This window comes from Aedes albopictus, chromosome 2 (genome assembly GCF_035046485.1).
Source record: "Aedes albopictus strain Foshan chromosome 2, AalbF5, whole genome shotgun sequence".
Classification (NCBI taxonomy): domain Eukaryota; kingdom Metazoa; phylum Arthropoda; class Insecta; order Diptera; family Culicidae; genus Aedes; species Aedes albopictus.
Window position 1 is genome coordinate 99,299,683 of NC_085137.1, and position 18,276 is coordinate 99,317,958.

At 37.6% G+C, this 18,276-nt stretch overlaps 2 protein-coding genes and 2 long non-coding RNA genes across 11 annotated transcripts in view; 2 read left to right on the forward strand and 2 right to left on the reverse strand.

The window, feature by feature from the left end:
- LOC109398250 (locomotion-related protein Hikaru genki) overlaps nt 1-8,779 on the forward strand; it is a 47,070-nt gene extending 38,291 nt beyond the window's left edge. For 4 of the 7 annotated variants that reach the window (XM_062850112.1, XM_062850114.1, XM_062850111.1 and 1 more), the window contains 8 exons: nt 113-450; nt 513-675; nt 742-915; nt 1,090-1,287; nt 1,346-1,489; nt 6,940-7,149; nt 7,309-7,503; nt 7,894-8,779. In XM_062850112.1, coding sequence (XP_062706096.1) covers nt 113-450; nt 513-675; nt 742-915; nt 1,090-1,287; nt 1,346-1,489; nt 6,940-7,149; nt 7,309-7,503; nt 7,894-8,108 — 1,637 coding nt within the window. In that variant the 3' untranslated portion in view covers nt 8,109-8,779. The remainder of the gene's footprint in view (nt 1-112; nt 451-512; nt 676-741; nt 916-1,089; nt 1,288-1,345; nt 1,490-6,939; nt 7,150-7,308; nt 7,504-7,893) is intronic. The other 3 variants (XM_029852760.2, XM_029852761.2, XM_029852762.2) reach the window with 1 other exon arrangement.
- Nucleotides 1-18,276, forward strand: part of LOC134287678 (uncharacterized) — a 182,627-nt gene that overhangs the window by 24,108 nt on the left and 140,243 nt on the right. The gene's annotated exons all lie outside the window — the stretch shown is intronic.
- On the reverse strand, nt 8,471-9,640 carry LOC134283983 (uncharacterized). Its single transcript, XR_009997446.1, has 2 exons — nt 9,437-9,640; nt 8,471-9,376 (listed from the first exon to the last, which is right to left on the reverse strand). It is a non-coding gene; the product is annotated as an uncharacterized LOC134283983 (long non-coding RNA).
- On the reverse strand, nt 11,928-12,433 carry LOC109398230 (uncharacterized). Of its 2 annotated transcripts, none has more exons than XR_009997444.1 (3): nt 12,245-12,433; nt 12,076-12,189; nt 11,928-12,002 (listed from the first exon to the last, which is right to left on the reverse strand). It is a non-coding gene; the product is annotated as an uncharacterized LOC109398230 (long non-coding RNA). The 2 variants fall into 2 exon arrangements; XR_009997445.1 differs by having other exon boundaries at nt 11,936-12,007.

Genomic DNA, 18,276 nt, shown 5'->3' on the forward strand with positions numbered 1-18,276 from the left:
ATTAGCACTGATTTTGCGACAAGCTTTCAGCTTTCACTCGCTTTTGCTTGCAATAATTCTCACGGAGGTTAGATCACATAATAATACTTATCCGTATCATACCAAATCCTAGGCCAGTACGACGAAGATGGAAGTTATGTTCCACCACTACCGGACTCACACGAGGGTCCGGATGAGGAAAAAGAAAGCGAAGAAATCGAGGAAAGCCCAGAATTACATCAATTTCGTGAGGTCAGCGAAGTTCGCTTCCCGGGAGAAGTTGGACCCCTGGGAGGTCATCGGTTGTGCAAAATTCAATGCGTCAAGGGTCACTGGGTTGGACCCCTGTGCGCTATGAACGAACACGAACAGGACGAGAATGGGCAACTGAAATTCGAACCTCTGTACAAGCGCTGCGTTGTGGATCACATTCCACCACATTTGCTGTTGAGCTATAAGAATGTTTCTGTGGTAAGATCTTCATTACATTTCTTCAAATAGAGTTCGAGGAAATATTGTATGTATTTTTGTAGACTATTGGCTGGGATCTGCCTCATGGTCATACGCTTCAGGCAAGGTGTAGAGATCTGGGCCTGTACAAACTCTTGGGTGAAACCAAAGTTCTTTGCTCTAACGGTATGTGGGCTCCAAAGATGCCATCATGTGTGCCAACCACTCTGCTGACCAATTATTCGGGTAGGTTGTTATTTTCCGGATATTCTAAACTCCTTTACCAATCTATCCTGTTCTATATTGCTGCAGATGACAGTCCACCATCGATCCGAATTAAGGTAGGCGTAGGATCTGCCGCCTATGAACCATCCGGCGTGCTCGCAGTTCTTCCAACGAGCACAATCCACTTGGACTGCATGTACCCTCGACGGCGTGGATCTCCGGAGTGGACTTGGACTGGCTGGTTCCGTCAATACCTAACTGGTACGCCAAACGTAACAACATTTCCTCATGTGCCCCATGAACCAATCGGAGACAACAATTACATAACCCAAAATCTTCAGCACCCCATCGAGGAGTCTTTCAACCCCCCTCAATACCTATCTGACTAGATGTTTTCCGATTCTACTTTATCCTCGCTCCCAATTCCCCGCGTAGATACACCCGGCAGTGGAACTGCTGTTAACCAATTCAATCCGATTCCTGATTTTTTCCATGTAGGTTGGTCCGCCGTACCGGAGGAGAAGGCATCGCGCTATCGACTCACCATTAAGGACATTCAAAGCCAGGACTCGGGAACGTACACCTGTGCTTCTCCGCGCGGACTCACCAACAGTATTGTGATCGTCGTTGCCAGTATGGATGATTGATGTTTTGCTGTGAACGCGATAGTCATGTTTTGGTCTTATTTTAGTATCCCAATGTTCGACGCTATTGGAACCGAAGCCGCCGCTGTCGTTACGTTTGGAGGGCATAAAGCTTGGACAACGAGCGCTGTACAGGTGTCCACTCGGATACAGCTTGCAAGGAACGGCGAACGCAACATGTTTGGCATCAGGTAAGTGGATTTAAGGAATTTATTGTTTCACTAACACATACGGTTCTTCTGCTTTGGTTCCCATGCATACGTTTATCGCGCTGTTCGGATGCTCATTGAAGTATTGCTTCCACCTTTCAATCATCCAGATCTGTTGACTAAGCGGCTCTTATCCTTCGTCTCCATGGAAATAAGTTTACTATTTCGTCTAATTAGAAATATTCGGGGAAACCCCTTCCGTACATTATTTTTTTATTCTTCAGTCAGTTAACCTAATTTACAACTCTTTTTGTCCATTTGGGCACTGCGTGAGCGATTCCAATTGGCAGCTGCCATTACACTTTGTACAGCGCCTAAATGTATTATATTCTTATTCTACTATATTGAACGTGTTGCCTTTGTGCTGCTGTCACTTTTCTACCCTGTCCATGGTAGAATGATGAGCACCAGGATGTTGATGTGTGGCTCTTGTTCCTTTTCCAGTCCGATTGGGGGTTCATTATGAGTTGCCGTTAGCCGATATCCAATTTCTGGAAGGCCTCAATCCGTTGAATTTCATTCCTGAAGTACGGTGACCATACGACGGATGAGTATTCTTGTACAGGAATTTCCCCAGAAATATGTTAAGAATTTTCCCAGGAGTTTTTTCTTGGAATTTATCCAGAAAATATTCTAGGAACGTTTCTTGAAAATATTTAATTCCAGGAGATTTTTCATCACTAAGATCCTGAGGTTCTTTCAGAAATTCCTCCAGGGTTTTTTTTTAGAAATTCATATTTTTTCCAGAAACTTTTTCAGAAAGTATTGATTGTATTTCAAGCATAACCCCGTTCATTCAGTGATTTTATTGATTATTTATTTAGAAATTTCGCTAGAAAATTCACAAGAGATTCTTCTTGAAGTTCCTCCAAGGGTTTCTCCAATAGTTCCTTCAGATATTTCTCCAGGCATTACTTTGGGTTTATTCAGATCATCTACAGAGATTCTTTCAGATTTTTTTCCAAAAGATTCTCTCAACTACTCCTGCAGAAATCACTCCAGAAACTATTCCTTGGCATTTTTCGTGGAATTTTTAAAGATTAAAGATAAAGTTCTCGTAAATATTATTTCGAAGACTCCTTCATTTTTTTCCAGTGATTTTCTAAGAAATTTTTCTAGGATTTTTTATTGTGTCTGAAGGATTTTCTTCAGTCATTTCTACAGATAGTAGTTTTGCGTTTGTTTGTGTACATACCCCTTCAGAAATTGTATTTGATTGTTTTAGAATTCCTCCAAAAGTATATCTACAAAAAATTTTCCAAGCACTCTTTTAGAAAATCCTTTATTTATTTATTTATTTGTTATAATCCATCTGACTACAAAGTCTTAATGAATAAAAATCCTAACATTAACACAAGAACAAATTATAAAACAGACATACGACTTATCTTATTTTTGAAACGCACTAATGTCTCTCCAAAGTCATAAAAGCTCTCTACCAACGTGAACGTTCTAACCATTGATGTCATCGGTTCATTATAGCCGTACGTAGTTTGGTGAAATCTACACTGTAGCAATGACCAATTCCGTAGAGATCGTTGTGGGGCACGAATATCAAGCATTGACAGCAAACGAGGTGAATCAATGCCATTCATCAGCAGCAACAAACGTGTCCATGCTAAGCAGTCTGCATCTATACTGAAATAAATTTTGTTGTGGAAACTACCGATTCCATATTAAAATTACTAACCGTACCTATGATTCTCAACCGACAACAATTTCCAGTTAATTCCACTAAAACACTGTCAACTTAGCTAGCAATGTAGTTAACATTACCAGAAGTAATCTTAATTTAACAAATGAGCATTGTATTTTTAACCATACTGTGTTGTAAAATGCGTGTCCTGGAAAAATTAACAATGTTTTGTTGTTGAGACGACTATGCTTTTAGTTGAATTTACTACAATGTATTGTAATTTCAAGCATCTTTCAGTTACCTTAACAGATGTTGTTGTCGGTTGAGAGTCATAGGTACGGTTAGTAATTTTACTATGGAATCGGTAGTTTCCACAACAAAATTTATTTCAGTGAAGCTGGATATACTGGAAGGTTAAGTGGATCACGCCAAGGTAAATGTCGTAGAGCCAATCGGATGAATCTTCGCTGAACTCGTTCAATCCTCAAAGTCCAAGTAATATTATATCATTTGGCGTCAAACAACAGATGCGGTTTCGAGAATCGGTCGTACCAGCGCACAGTATAATGACTTCAAGCAGTGAGGATCAGTGAAGTCCTTGACGATTTTTGCAATGAAGCCCAACTGACGATTAGCCTTAGCTATTATCGATGAATAGTGCTTGTTGAACGTCAATTTTGGATCCAGTGTCACTCCTAAATCCGTCACTTCTTCCACCCGTTGAAGAATGGTTCCATTGATATGGTAATCAAACCGAAACGGATGTTTCAAACGGTGGAATGTCATAACGGAGCACTTCGGAATGCTGACAATTAATTTATTCAGGTGGCACTACTCAACAAACTGGTCGATAAAATTTTGCAGGCGATGACAGTCTTCTAACGATCGGATTACCAAATAAATTTTCAGATCATCAGCATAGATGAGCCTGCACTGTAGGGTGGCCCATACTGGTATGAAAAACAAAAATTTCTAAAAATGCCAAGTCTTACCTCCTAAATCAGTTGTTTTGGACTCCCAGAAGCTACGTTCAAAATTTGAGCGAAATCGGTTGAGCCTAAGGGGGCGCTCAAAACGCTTGAAGTTTGTATGGGAAAACTTGGCCAAATGTATGCAGAAATTTTAAGTTTTCGAATTTTGGCGCTAGGTGGCGCTGTAAGCGTTCAATAATCAAACCCTTTGGTATTATTGTAAATGACTATATGCTAAACAAATTTGTCGAAGACCGCGAAGTGATCCGACGGCTGTAAAAAAAGTTATACCCTAGGCAAAGTGAGGCAAAGTATTGCGATTTCATTATTGATATTATTCCTTTACATGTATTGGAAAAATAACAAAAAAAAGGTTTTTCTCACTTTACCTATGGTATAACTTTTTTCAAGGATGTTGGATCACTTTGCGGTCTTCGACAAAGTTGTTTGGCATATAGTCACCTACAATAATACCGAAGAGTTTGATTATTGAACGCTTACAGCGCCACCTAGCGGCAAAATTTAAAAACTTAAAATTTCTGCATACATTTGGCCAAGTTTTCCCATACAAACTTCAAGCGTTTTGAGCGCCCCCTTAGGCTCAACCGATTTCACTCAAATTTTTAACGTAGCTTCTGGGAGTCCAAAACAACTGATTCAGGAGGAAAGACTTTGCATTTTTCGAAATTTGTGTTTTTCATATAAGTGTGGGCCACCTTAGCCTGCAGTTTACGCCTAATTTCGAAGCGACATCGTTGAAGAACAAAACAAACAGCAAAGGGCCCAAATTACTTCCTTGTGGAACACCCGAAGCGTTGCAGAATGTCGACGACACGCAGGAATCTTCCAGGCGACATATCTTCCAGGCATAAATCCATGCTGATCAGTTGAAATATAGTGTTTTGACTTACTAAGGAAAACTTCACTGACGATGATTTCGAAGAGCTTCGATACGGCTGACAAGCTGGTTATTCCCCGGTAATTCCTAACATTTCTTCTATCGCCTTTCTTGAAAACGGGGAACATAAAGGACTGCTTCCAGATCTCCGAAAATACGCCGTCATTGAGGGACCTGGTGAACCAGGAATTTATTAAGGAATCCTTGCAGAGGCTTTCCACGCATATTTCTCTTAGAATTCCATAATTCCCTGATGAATATTTTCAGAGAATAAAAGTGGCATCTTAAGGTGTTTCTTCCGATATTCTACTAGGTATGTATTACCGTAGCCATTCATCCTGGAATTGCTCACAAGAAAACAACAGAAATTGCTTCAGGAATGTTTGCCTAGGAATTCCTTCATAACATTTTCAATGATTTTTTCCATGTGTTTCCAACGGTTTCTGCAGGAGTTTTTTAAAAAAAATTGAGACGAATCACCAAGGGCTTCTTAAAAATTCCTGCGGGGATTCTTTTAAGAATTCTTCAGTATTTTCTGCAATTTCAGAGAGAACTTCAGGAAAATCTGAACAAACTCTACAGGCATATCTGAAGACATCCTAGGAGATATTTCTGGTGAAGTCGCTAGAGCTACACTGATATATGTTGCCCTTTACTGGCATTTACCAGATTTGCTGGTATGTCATAAACATACAGGAAAACTTGTAGTTAGAAGACACAGAATGTTGCTAATTGATAAATTGAGAGATGAATTTTTGAACAAATCGCGTTCTTGTGGGATTTGAACCCACGACCCCGTATTCGCTAGACCGGTGCTTTAACCAACTAAGCCACAGAACAGCTAATAATTCTGCGGAATGGAAAGCCAAACTGAACCCGAGCCCTCACCATGAACATTCACTTTTTCAAGAACCATCTCTCTTTCGGCTTAGATGTCAATCCAGAGTAAGTTTCGGCATCAAATAAAAATAATATGCTATCACTTGTAGTTGTTGGGCACAAACGAGGGTGTGAATACGAGTTCGAATCTCTCAATTTGTCAATTAGCAGCATTCTGTGTCTTCTAACTACAAGTTTTCGCTAGAGCAATTTCTAAAAAAAAGCTTTGTACGATTTCCTTCAACAATTGCAGCAAGAATTTTTTCAAAGAGTTTTTGAAAAACCCTGGGAAGGATTTCTAAAGCAATCCCTGTAGGATTTGTAAAAGAACTTTTAGAAGAACTTCTGAAAAAGTCCTTAGAAGAATTTTGAACAAATGCCTTGTCGAAGGGAAGAAATCTCGAAAATTCTGAAGAAGTCTCTGGAGATATAACACTCCTCTAAGGAATTTCAGAAGAAATCCCAGCCGGAGTTACTGAAAGAAATCCTAAGGAGATCCGTGATCAAGAAGGCAGACTCTCCCCTGAAGTGTCAGCTTGAGCTTCTCATTCTTTGAACGTATGAGTGCACTTCAGCGAAACTCCATATTTGGGAGCAAGAATTTGTGGCAGTGGAGAAATCTTCAGTAGAATCCCTGCAGAAAACATAGAAAGTACTTTTGAATGAAACTTTGCAGGTATTCCTGCATGAATCACTGAAAGTAATAATGCAAGAATCTCTGGAGGGGTAGAAAGTAGTAGAAAAAAAAAAACCCTGAAAAAAACACTACACCATCTTCAACCAGTGGTTGCACAGACTAAGCGATCACTAATATGAGACAATGGACATCACACGAAAAGTACCGAATTTTTCGTTTGACGAAAAGTTTTTCGAAAATAATCGAACCCACATTCTGAGGATTACGAAACGGCTAGTCGACTGACGCCCCTAATCGAACGGAGAGGCTAGCTAGGCCAATTGTCATAGCCGTATAAAATATTCTGATGTTTTCAAATGTCCACTGGTATTGTTTAATGATACAAACCCATTGTTTTTTTTTTTCTTCTAGGAAACTGGTCATCACCGACTCCCAACTGTCACCCAATCCAGTGTCCGCCATTGTTCCTGGAAGATCCGCACCTAAGTCTGGTGGAGCTGAATACCTCGGCATGGGGACGAGCCGTTTTTCGTTGTGCTTGGGGCTATCGACTAAGTGGACCACCGGGACTGGAGTGTGAACCGAACGGCCATTGGAGTGGCCCAATTCCCAGATGCCGTGGTATGATAATTACCCTACTATTTCATAGGTTTAAGGCCCCGAGCAAGCCAATTGGTTTCTCGCCTATGAATTTAGTTTTATTACCCATACTTTCCTATCTTTTAAATTTCTGTAATCACGTAATCGGCATAACCTTTCTATCCCTACCGTCACATTCAGCCATTCAATGCCCACAACCGCTGGTACCGATCAACGGTCGGATAGATGGAACAAGCGGGTTGAACACGTTTGGTCAGCGCCGCTATGCTGTGGGTGCTCTGGTGACATTCAGTTGTACCGAGGGTCATCTGCTGGTTGGTGAAGCGTCGATAGTTTGCACCGAAACAGGGTTCTGGTCTCATCCTCCACCGTTCTGTAAGTAAGCCTTCCTCATCACATCGTTGCTATCTACGTCTTCTTGTTGTAGAAAATTGTTACATTCTGAATCAATAGTTCTTAGTAGATTATCATTGTGAGAGTATAATATAGAGAGATCTCTAGTTGCATCATGAACGACTAGTTCGCCCAAGAAACAATTTGCTTGCTCAAGTCATGCACGCGATTCCAAATCGAAATCTATTGAAATGCCAAAAATTCTAACCCAATGAATTCAATCAATGCAAACAATTAACCCCGATTGGTTCGAGACTGGCACGCGATGGCACAATTACGAGCTCTCGACGTGTGTACCTAGTTAGTGTCACGATTGCTTTACCCATGCAGGTCAGTTTCGAACCCTAACCAGATACTATCCCCATCCTCCAGGTAAGGCCCAATGTCCCTATCCGGGCGATCCACCAAACGGATTGATTGCACCACTGAAATTCCACTACGATCCGGGAGATTATCTGACGGTGCAGTGTCGACCAGGTTTCGTCGAGCATGGTGCTAACGGAGGCCCACTGGCACGCCCACGGTGCACTCCGGAAGGAGACTGGTCCGGACCGGTGCCCCAGTGTCGAAGTTACGAAGAGATATAACTATCTTAAGATGGAAGTGGGGACTCTACGGAGCGCCTCATGGATTTGTGATAAATGCGGAGTTGATACAGGATGCTCTTGTTTGACGAGAGGCAACGGAACGCACCGATAGTTGACGGCATCGGATGAACATAATGGTTTGATGTTTTATTATGAAAGTACAACTTGAAACGGTTTGACCCCTAGTAGAAAAGACAAAATGTAGCATTCGAAGCCATCCAGAAGACATGTGGTACCGTACCTTAGTAGATGACATTAGTTTACCTAAAGGGTTCATAGTTATCACCCGGAAAGCAATTCTTGTGACGAATTTACTTTCAATAGCAGATGCTAGGGAAACAGGACACAATTTTGACAGTAGCAATATTGTATAGATATTCACGGGAAAATATGGAATCCTAAGAAAACTGTTTATTTAATCCCACCAAAGCAAAACTATCTTAATAAGCGCTTCTACACTGTATCCAGAAATTTTCGATCCATACCAATCATATCTTAAGAATAAGCTCACCTATACGTACACTACTTTCCTGTCTATCGAAAACCGTATAACACCCAACTCTATGTAAAACGCTTAGATCACAATGATCAAACTATTATTCGCTGCTAATAAAGCACTGACGACTCAACATTTTACATTCAACTCACATACCATTGAATCCACTTACATTCGCATATGGTTTAGAATTTAAATCAACTGTTTTATCCGTTACACCGTCATAAAGTTAATGTGTGAGGTTCTAGATATAACAACTGTAAGAATCTTCAATATTTAACGTTGAAACTGTTTTACACTGTATTAACCACAGTATTACTTGTTTAAAAAATATGTGGAAACGTGAAGAAAATGATTAACACAATGACAATTCTTATACAACTACAACAAACCACAATAACAACAACAACTTCAACGTCAGCAATTTGAATCAAATATATCGCGTTTCGAAATACGTGCGCTTCAGTTGATCGAAATGATACCATACTATATGAACCATTCATTGAAATATATTAAAATGCATACACTTTGATTGTTACTACTGTGAAACTGAATTATTGTCACATGAAATAAAAACAGATTGCATGTAAAACTACCACTGTTTTGTGATATCCGAAATGAATTCCATCAATTTTATTTCGATAAATTTATGATATTCTCTTCTTGGTTCGTACTTACTGGTGGATATTGTACCTCTAGTTCAGAAGTTCCAATTAGTTGTTTTTCTTATCACAAAAGGGAACTCCTTGGTCATACTTCGTACAGATTTCGCCTGGAAACATTCAAACTCAAAGTATAATAACACCCCAACAAAACCCAACCATTCCCTTACGCGAGCTCCAGTACTTGTCGGGGCAGTTTGAGAAAACACCTTCGCCCAAACACTTGAGGAAGGCGTACGCCGTGGCACCGCACTTGGTACCTGCTTTGGCAATTGCACCGGCCTGTTCCCGCAAAATTCGAACGCACATTTCCCCCAGCCGACCGATGGCATCCTGCGCCTGAGGTTCCAGCGGTCCCAGCTCGGCTTTGGTAACGTTACCACGGTGTGCCAAAAACCGTTATTAACAAATAAAAATGTCCACCCAAATGGCACCCGGCATTCGAAAGATATACTATTCTAGTATCTCCTCTGAAAATTTGAAAATCTTTCATCGGGGGAAACTAAAGTTTTTGTGATTTGAAGATTTTGAGCCATTTCCATTGAATTTTCTTACATGAGTAAATATGCGCAAACGGTGTGCCTGAAATCACTATAAACAAAAAAAAAATATACACCATATTGACACCCGGCATTCGAAAGATATACTATTATAGCATCACCTCCGAAAATTTGAAAATATTTCATCGAGGGAAACGACAGTTTTGACTGTTTGAAGATTTTCCTCTATTTTCATAGAATTATCTCATATAAGGGAATATTGTCATACGGTGCTCTTCATATCATAAACAAATAATGACACTGCTCGACAAAATTTAAAAAAAAATCGTGTTACGGGATGAGAAAAAAAAGAACAGAGTTTCGAAACCCTAGAACTATCATAGTGAAAGAATTTTCGAAAAATATTGCTACGGGACTTCACAGTTTATGACCGAAGTTTGAATTAAGAACTTGGAACATTAGGATTTCTAGGGTTCCAGCCCATATTCTTTTTTTTTCTCATCACATAACGCAAACTAGTGTTGAACGGTGTAATCAGTTTTACAAATTCCAAAAGTACAATATTCAAGCAACTTCTCTGAAGATTTAACAACATTTCATTGAGAGGAATGCAAATTACCATGGTTTAAGAATCTAAATTATATTCCATAGTTCTACTTGCTACTCGAATACAAATAAAAATGTGGCACTCGTTGATTTAAGAGTTTTCTAAGAGTTTGGCAGCCTTTTTTTTGTTTTTAAGCACGTGATATATTGGTATCTTTCCGGTAAATTTCAAAACGGTTCATGGTGAAACGAGAGTTAAAGTGAATTCACAGCCCACGGTTTTGGTATTCCTAGTAGGCTTTGTAAATCGTTGGTATAATGTTTAAGATATTGAAGCTCTTGAAGTAAACCTAAATCCTAATCGTTTTCCTATAGCCAGCTTTATACGTCATGTTACCAACGTGTTTTCCGTGAGTTTATAAGTATTTCATTTGAATGATCATCAGTAACAACGATTTTAAGCTTTGATTCCAATTTAATTGGGGATATGCATACTATCGCTTTGTCTATAAACACGTCAAAAACACCTATTGAGTTTCGTAACAGTATCGCAAAAAATGTGATAAATAATCAAAATTCTAGATAAAGTACAAAAGACATATTCATTGCGAGGAATATGTCTTTTGTGAAATTTAAAGAATATTCTATGAAGGTACTAACATTTTCAATATAGTTTATCATATCTTATATTTTCAAACCACTGTAATTTGCGATTGTTCCAATGAAATGTTGTCAAAATTTCAGAGAAGTTGTTTGAATGTTGTATCTTTGAAATAAGGTTTGTGAAACTACAGTCAGTTTTTTTTAAGCGGGGGATACGTACCGCGTAAAAAAAACTCAGTTCAAAATACGTAAAACCGCGTAAAAAAAGTCTCACCATTTCTCGACGAATCATGCAAAAATAAGACGATGTTTTTTTTTTTATATGGAGTTTTCATTTACGCGGCCGCGTAAATGAAAACCGCGTAAAAAAGACCTGACTGTATATCAGTTGTTTGAGATTTGAAGAGCCAATGAAACACTCTATGACAATATTGCCATATACAGTCCTCCTATTAGACGCTGCCACCCCCTTTACGCCCACCACGTTTTCCAGGCTGTCTTCCAACCAATTTAGTTCATTTTTGTACGTGATGAGTCTATAATAAGCACAAACTGCACCGAAAAAATCAGCTGGATTTGATGCAAGACAGCTGAGAAATTGCGGTGGGCGTCAAGTGGGTGGCAGCGTCTAATAGGAGTCTCGACTGCATGAGCTAATTCTATGAAAATAGAGGAAAATCTTCAAACAGTCAAAACTTTCGTTTTCCTCGATGAAATATTTTCAAATTTTCGGAGGTGATGCTATAATAGTATATCTTTCGAATGCCGGGTGTCAATATGGTGTATATTTTTTTTTTTGTTTATAGTGATGCGCAAACGGTGTGCCTGAATACTCATATAAGAAAATTCAAGGGAAATGGCTCAAAATCTTCAAATCACAAAAACTTTAGTTTCCCCCGATGAAAGATTTTCAAATTTTCAGAGTAGATACTAGAATAGTATATCTTTCGAATGCCGGGTGCCATTTGGGTGGACATTTTTATTTGTTAATAACGGTTTTTGGCACACCGTGGTTACGGAATGCTTTCAAGTCGATTTTATCCTTTTTTAAAAATCCTAAACTAGTGAAATGGCAGTTGGTCAGACACTGCTCTTGAGGTGGGGATTAAATTGGATGGTGAAAATAAAGGTTTCAACTATTTTTGATTAAGAGATATTACGATTATGTGGTTGTGGTGGTCACTCATTAAGTTTTGATGCTTCTTGGCACATTCAGGCATAAAACTTGTTGGAATCGGTCTTGGGAAATCACAGCATTGATCGATCTCAGGTTTCTATGGTGATTAAAGAATAATTTAGGTGAAATGTAACAGTTATTAACAACTATACCTTTGATTTATCGAAACATTCAGATGATAATGCCTGAAATTTATAAGCAGTTAACTTAAATGAACTAATTGGAAGTATTTATATTAACTTGAGGATACAAAAATAGCAAAACCAACGATAGAGTAACAAAATCTCCAGCTTTCTCCATTTGACGTACAGTATGGTTACTCAGTTTGATTCGACACTGCCCACCAAACGACTGTTTGTCATGAGCAGAGCATTGAAAAATAATGACTATTTACGATCTCCGCATGTAATTATATAATTAAACCTACAAGCATTGGTGTAAATGATATAACATACAATATCGATAGACTGACATTTACTCTAGTAACTACGTCCATGCTAAGCAAAATAACATGTGTATATCAATGGATGTCTGGTGGAAACCATGGCATAGTATTCATAGCTTAAAAAATATAGAAAAAGACATCTCTATTAGAACATTCTTCTTTCTTCTAGCTTTTAGCTTCTAGCTTCTAGCTTCTAGCTTCTAGCTTCTAGCTTCTAGCTTCTAGCTTCTAGCTTCTAGCTTCTAGCTTCTAGCTTCTAGCTTCTAGCTTCTAGCTTCTAGCTTCTAGCTTCTAGCTTCTAGCTTCTAGCTTCTAGCTTCTAGCTTCTAGCTTCTAGCTTCTAGCTTCTAGCTTCTAGCTTCTAGCTTCTAGCTTCTAGCTTCTAGCTTCTAGCTTCTAGCTTCTAGCTTCTAGCTTCTAGCTTCTAGCTTCTAGCTTCTAGCTTCTAGCTTCTAGCTTCTAGCTTCTAGCTTCTAGCTTCTAGCTTCTAGCTTCTAGCTTCTAGCTTCTAGCTTCTAGCTTCTAGCTTCTAGCTTCTAGCTTCTAGCTTCTAGCTTCTAGCTTCTAGCTTCTAGCTTCTAGCTTCTAGCTTCTAGCTTCTAGCTTCTAGCTTCTAGCTTCTAGCTTCTAGCTTCTAGCTTCTAGCTTCTAGCTTCTAGCTTCTATCTTCTATCTTCTATCTTCTATCTTCTATCTTCTATCTTCTATGTTCTATCTTCTATCTTCTAGCTTCTATTTTCTATATTCAGGGTCGTTTATTTGCCCGAAAAACTCAGGTGGATTTTTTTTTTCTTTTTTTTAACCCGGGAGCGGTTGCATCGTGTACTGAGTACACGCACCATGAGGAAAACACGCTTGTGGTACACAGGCTGAGCGTATGGTGCCGGTGAGGGTGGTTGAAGGCGTGACTGCTCGAGGGTTAAGTGTTTTAACGAGATTTTTAACCCTAGACTAGTTCATCTCGGAACAAACGCTTCATTTCCCTTCCGAAGGAGGAACTCACATTCAGTGAGTTTGTCGGGAGTGGGATTCGATCCCAGGTCCTCGGCGTTATAGTCACATGCTTTAACCATCAAACCAGGTCCGCTCCACACATATGCTTGTTTTCCCCTGACACTACTTACTTTTAAAAATCGTAACGAAGCATCGAAGAAACAAAGTTTTTATTATGAAAATGAAAACAAATTTTCTCAGGAATCCAAAAATATATGATTTTAGCCATTCCATAGAAAAACGATATAGTACATCTCCAATTGTCGTGAAACTTGGTGGGCTTGTAGTTCTTCGGAAATAATTAGACCCGTATTTTTTTATTTCGTCATTAGGGTGACCAATTTTCATATAGGGTGGTCCAAAAAATCAAAGTTTGTCAAAACTAAAAATTTTCAAAAAATCGTAACTTTTGAATCAGTTGACCGATTTCAAACTTCTTTTTTTTTTTTGTTTGAAAGCTATTGAAATGTAGTTTTCAGGAAAAATACGTTAAAGGGGCCAAAATGTGAAGAGTACTATAAAATATGCAAATATATTAGTTTTTTCACGTTTTCATGGTCTCGGGACCAAAGAGGTACCCTGGTTTTATATTTTTATCAGAAAATTCAGGAAACTTGGCGTAACATCAAAAAATCAGAAATGTAAGTTGTTTTATTTTTGAGATATGATTTTTTGAATATAGAGAGTCATATATGTAGTACTAGCTACTCTAAAATTGCTTGAAATTGGGTTTTTAAATTAAGAAAAATGTAATGATTTTTTGAAAGAGCACATTTTTCTGAACCACCATGATTTTTTTCAAATTTTAAGAACTTCATTTTAGTAGCTAAAATCGCTTTCGAAGAAATTTTTCGAAATCACCTTTTGACAGCTGGCCAACTGCTTGACAGCTCCGCCCAGTACAAAATGCGACGAGGGGTGATTCGACAAATTGCTCCCATACAAACTTCAAACTGATTTTTAAATAGGTTCCCGGGCACCAAAATTCATGAAAATTTGGATTTCGGCGCAGTTTTGCATGCAGATTCTGAATATGGAATTATCTCAACACCACTAAAGAAGCCAATTGCAAATTCCCATAAAACTATGCATAGTATTGCTTTTTCAAGTGATTCCTGGTGGTTTTGGTATCCATAATATTATAAGGAATCAAAGTATAATCGAATTTAAAAAAGTGTCTTGTATGGGAAAATATGACCTTTTATTTTCAAAAAATCATATCTCAAAAACTAAAAAGCATACATCTCTGATTTTTTGATATGTTACGCCAAATTTCCTGATTTTTTTGATAAAAATATAAAACCAGGGTACCCCTTCGGTCCCGAGACCATGAAAACGTGAGAAAACTAATATATTTGCATGTTTTATGGTACTCTTTACATTTTAGCCCCTTTAACGTATTTTTCCTGAAAACTACAATTAATAGCTTTCATACAAAAAAAGAAGTTTAAAATCGGTCAACTGTTTCAAAAGTTACGATTTTTTGAAAATTTTAAGTTTTGAAAAACTTTAATTGTTTGGACCACCCTATATGAAAATTGGTCACCCTAATGACGAAATAAAAAAATACGGGTCTAATTATTTCCGAAGAACTACAAGCCCACCAAGTTTCACGACAATCGGAGATGCACTATATCGTTTTTCTATGGAATGGCTGATTTAGAAAAAGTTTTCCACAAAATTTTCCACCGTTGAAAAAAATCGTAAAGAAAAGCCGGAAAAACTGTGCCCGAATTCGGGGAAAATTTTATTTTTTTTTTGAGAGGGTAATTTCATATGCTTTAATCGCTGACATTTTTGGAATGCAATTTTTTCGTTTTTGAATTATGGCCAATTTTGTGGAAAATGTCCAAAAGTGCCATATTTTCCCATAACTGAAACACAATGCATCGTAGAAACATTTTTTTTATGAAAATGAAAGCAAATTTTCTCAGGAATCCAATAATATATATTAGGGTGCCAATGAAAATCGACTTTTCGAATTTCGAAAAAGGGTAGCGCTCAAAAGTTTCGTCTTCTCAAAAAAAGTCACCATGCAAAATTTCAGCTCAATCGGACTTCGTTAAGGGGTGGTCCAAAGCGGTCAAAGTTTGGCTGTTTTGAAACACGAAAAAAGTCCCAAGGTAAGGGATACATGAAAATTTCAAAATCGATTTTTTTTTTTTGATGCCAAATGTCTTAAAAGTGCATGAAACGTCGAGATCTGGTGTTATCTCAAAAAAAAAAAAAATTTTGAAAAAAATTGACTTTTTAGGAGAAAAATTTTGAGTTGGGTAGTGAAATGAATTTGAAATGGACGATTTGAATTTAATTGCTGAGATATTCATGGCAATAGTACTGAAACCTGTCTTATATCATTGTTGGCAACTGCTAGCATACTAAAGACTGTTCATTTTATAAAGAGGACACCTTATTTGTGTGATATCTTTTTTATTTTTCAATAAAATCATTATCGGTTTTTTACATAAATTTCCATAGCTATTCTACAGTGTAGGAAAAATATAACATTATACAAACTGTCCTTAGTTATGGAACTGAAGCGGTTTTCGTTAAAACTCAATAAAACCCCATTTCTCAAAATTCTACACAACTTTCCACATACATAACATTAAAATTTTCATGAACTTTTCAATGTGTTGGGATCTAATGCTATTCTTCTAAAGGTAGAGTGTAATAGTTGGTCAGTAATCATACGCCAAGCATTATACAGCTTGATATAGTGAGTTGCCTTGTTATCAATGAAATTGATAAAAAATGCTTATTTAAGTCCAGTGATGCAATAACACTACGGAATCAGTTCAAAATTTGTCCAGTATAGAAGAGAATCGCATTCTAAATGATACCGAAGAAAAATATGCTTTAAAGTACATTCTTCATCATAAATTTAATACTTAATGATGGCCATAATGAAAAATTGCATACTTTTTGCTCCATAAATGCAAGTTTTTGATTCTAGAGAAGCTTATTATTATTTATTTTCAGCAAGGTCTGGCCCTATGTGATTATATACCTTATTTGAAAATAACTACATGTTAATTTTTATTTTCGACATCATTGTTAAGTTGTATTTGCAATAGAGTACATCGTTATTTAGAAGAACCTTCAAAGAACGAAGCGGTTTTATCTCCGGTAACTGCCATGAAGCACAGTAACCAAGCCAACAATGCTATCAAGAAGCGGTTTTCTGCATTTGAAATTGCATTATTAGTACTTTCGACTAGATCCATTGAAAACATTCAAAATTTAATATTTTTATACATTTTTGTTTAACAAATAAATTTTATTCTGAAAATCGAGTCCATCTTGTAACTTTAATATCTCAACAACTATCATTTCGATTAGGTTTATATTTTGCCAGAATTTGTGTCACTCAAACTTCTGCAGCATGTCAAACACTTTTATGTAATTAAAAACGATACACCGATGTTTAACAGAAATTTTGTGTTTATCTTTAGTTTTTGGGAATTGAAAAATTGATCTCTCGAAACACTTTGCCACATTTCTATGAAGTTCAATAATTTTAACCCAATTTATTTATGGTTATTATCTGCTAATATAATGTACTGAACAACTAACCAAGGCTGCTCAAATTTGAACTACGCGTTTTCTTTTTATAGCCTTGCAAAGTTGTCCTCTTTATAAAATGAACAGTCCTTATATTATATATTTCGTTAGGGTGGTTCACTTATTTTGAATTAGGGTGGTCCTTTTTGTGGAAAAATAAAAAAATGTATTAAAAGTATATAAAGCGAGTCAGAAATTGATTAAAATTTCATGCTGTTGGTCGCGACACCTAGCGGTTGAAACCAAACTTTTTACACGGAAAATTTCAACCTTGTTGACACGATAGAGCAAAGTATTTTTGAGGCAGGTATACCAACTCAAAAATTGATTCGCACAAAAGATTGTGTTCAATTAGAATGTATTTCGGGGACACAGTCAACGTTGCTTATTCATTAAAATCGTAAAAAGGGTACGCGATACAAAAATGCGGGGAATATGCGTATGGTAATTAAGAATAATGGGTAAACACCATTATTATGCTATATAACAGCTTATACACCGCTTCTGCTTGTTCTATTCCTGTTGAATTTTTGATGGGAGGAACAGCTAACAGCTTACGGATGCCTTCACCAGATACAACCACAGCCAGTCGTTCAGTTTTGGGGGTGGCTTTAGACGACAAAATACTGGGAAGCAGCTTTGAATCCCAGTGAACTGTTAAGCTTACCTGTGGCTTAAATGTTGCTTTAAGTTCGTTCTGCTTTTGTACTCGAATTTCTTTTCTGGAATTTCTAATCGACTCTTTGTTCAACACTAATGTTGAAACGTCGTGTCCCAATGATTTCGCTATGGATGATATTAAAAATACCGCATTTCGATCACTCACTTTGCAGCGGTCTAAAGTAGCAGCTACATCGACAGTAATAACATTTTTTTAACTGTGATTTTGATGTGGAAGACGATTTGGAGGGGCCTAGAATAAAATATAAGAATCAATCATTTGGAAATCACGAAATACATTTTAAAACATTTTTTAAATGAATCCAATTGACACTTACCCGGTATCTGTAAATCTTCGCCGATAGTACTGATCGAAGGAATAGACTCACTCTGGGTTTGAGATGAGGACTCGAAATCACTAGCAGTTAAAATTTTACTTTCCTGCTCACTTGTTGGTGCATTAGTCTCTGTTGCTGTTTCTTCCTCCTCAAAATCACTACACGAGATAGTTTCTTTTGGACC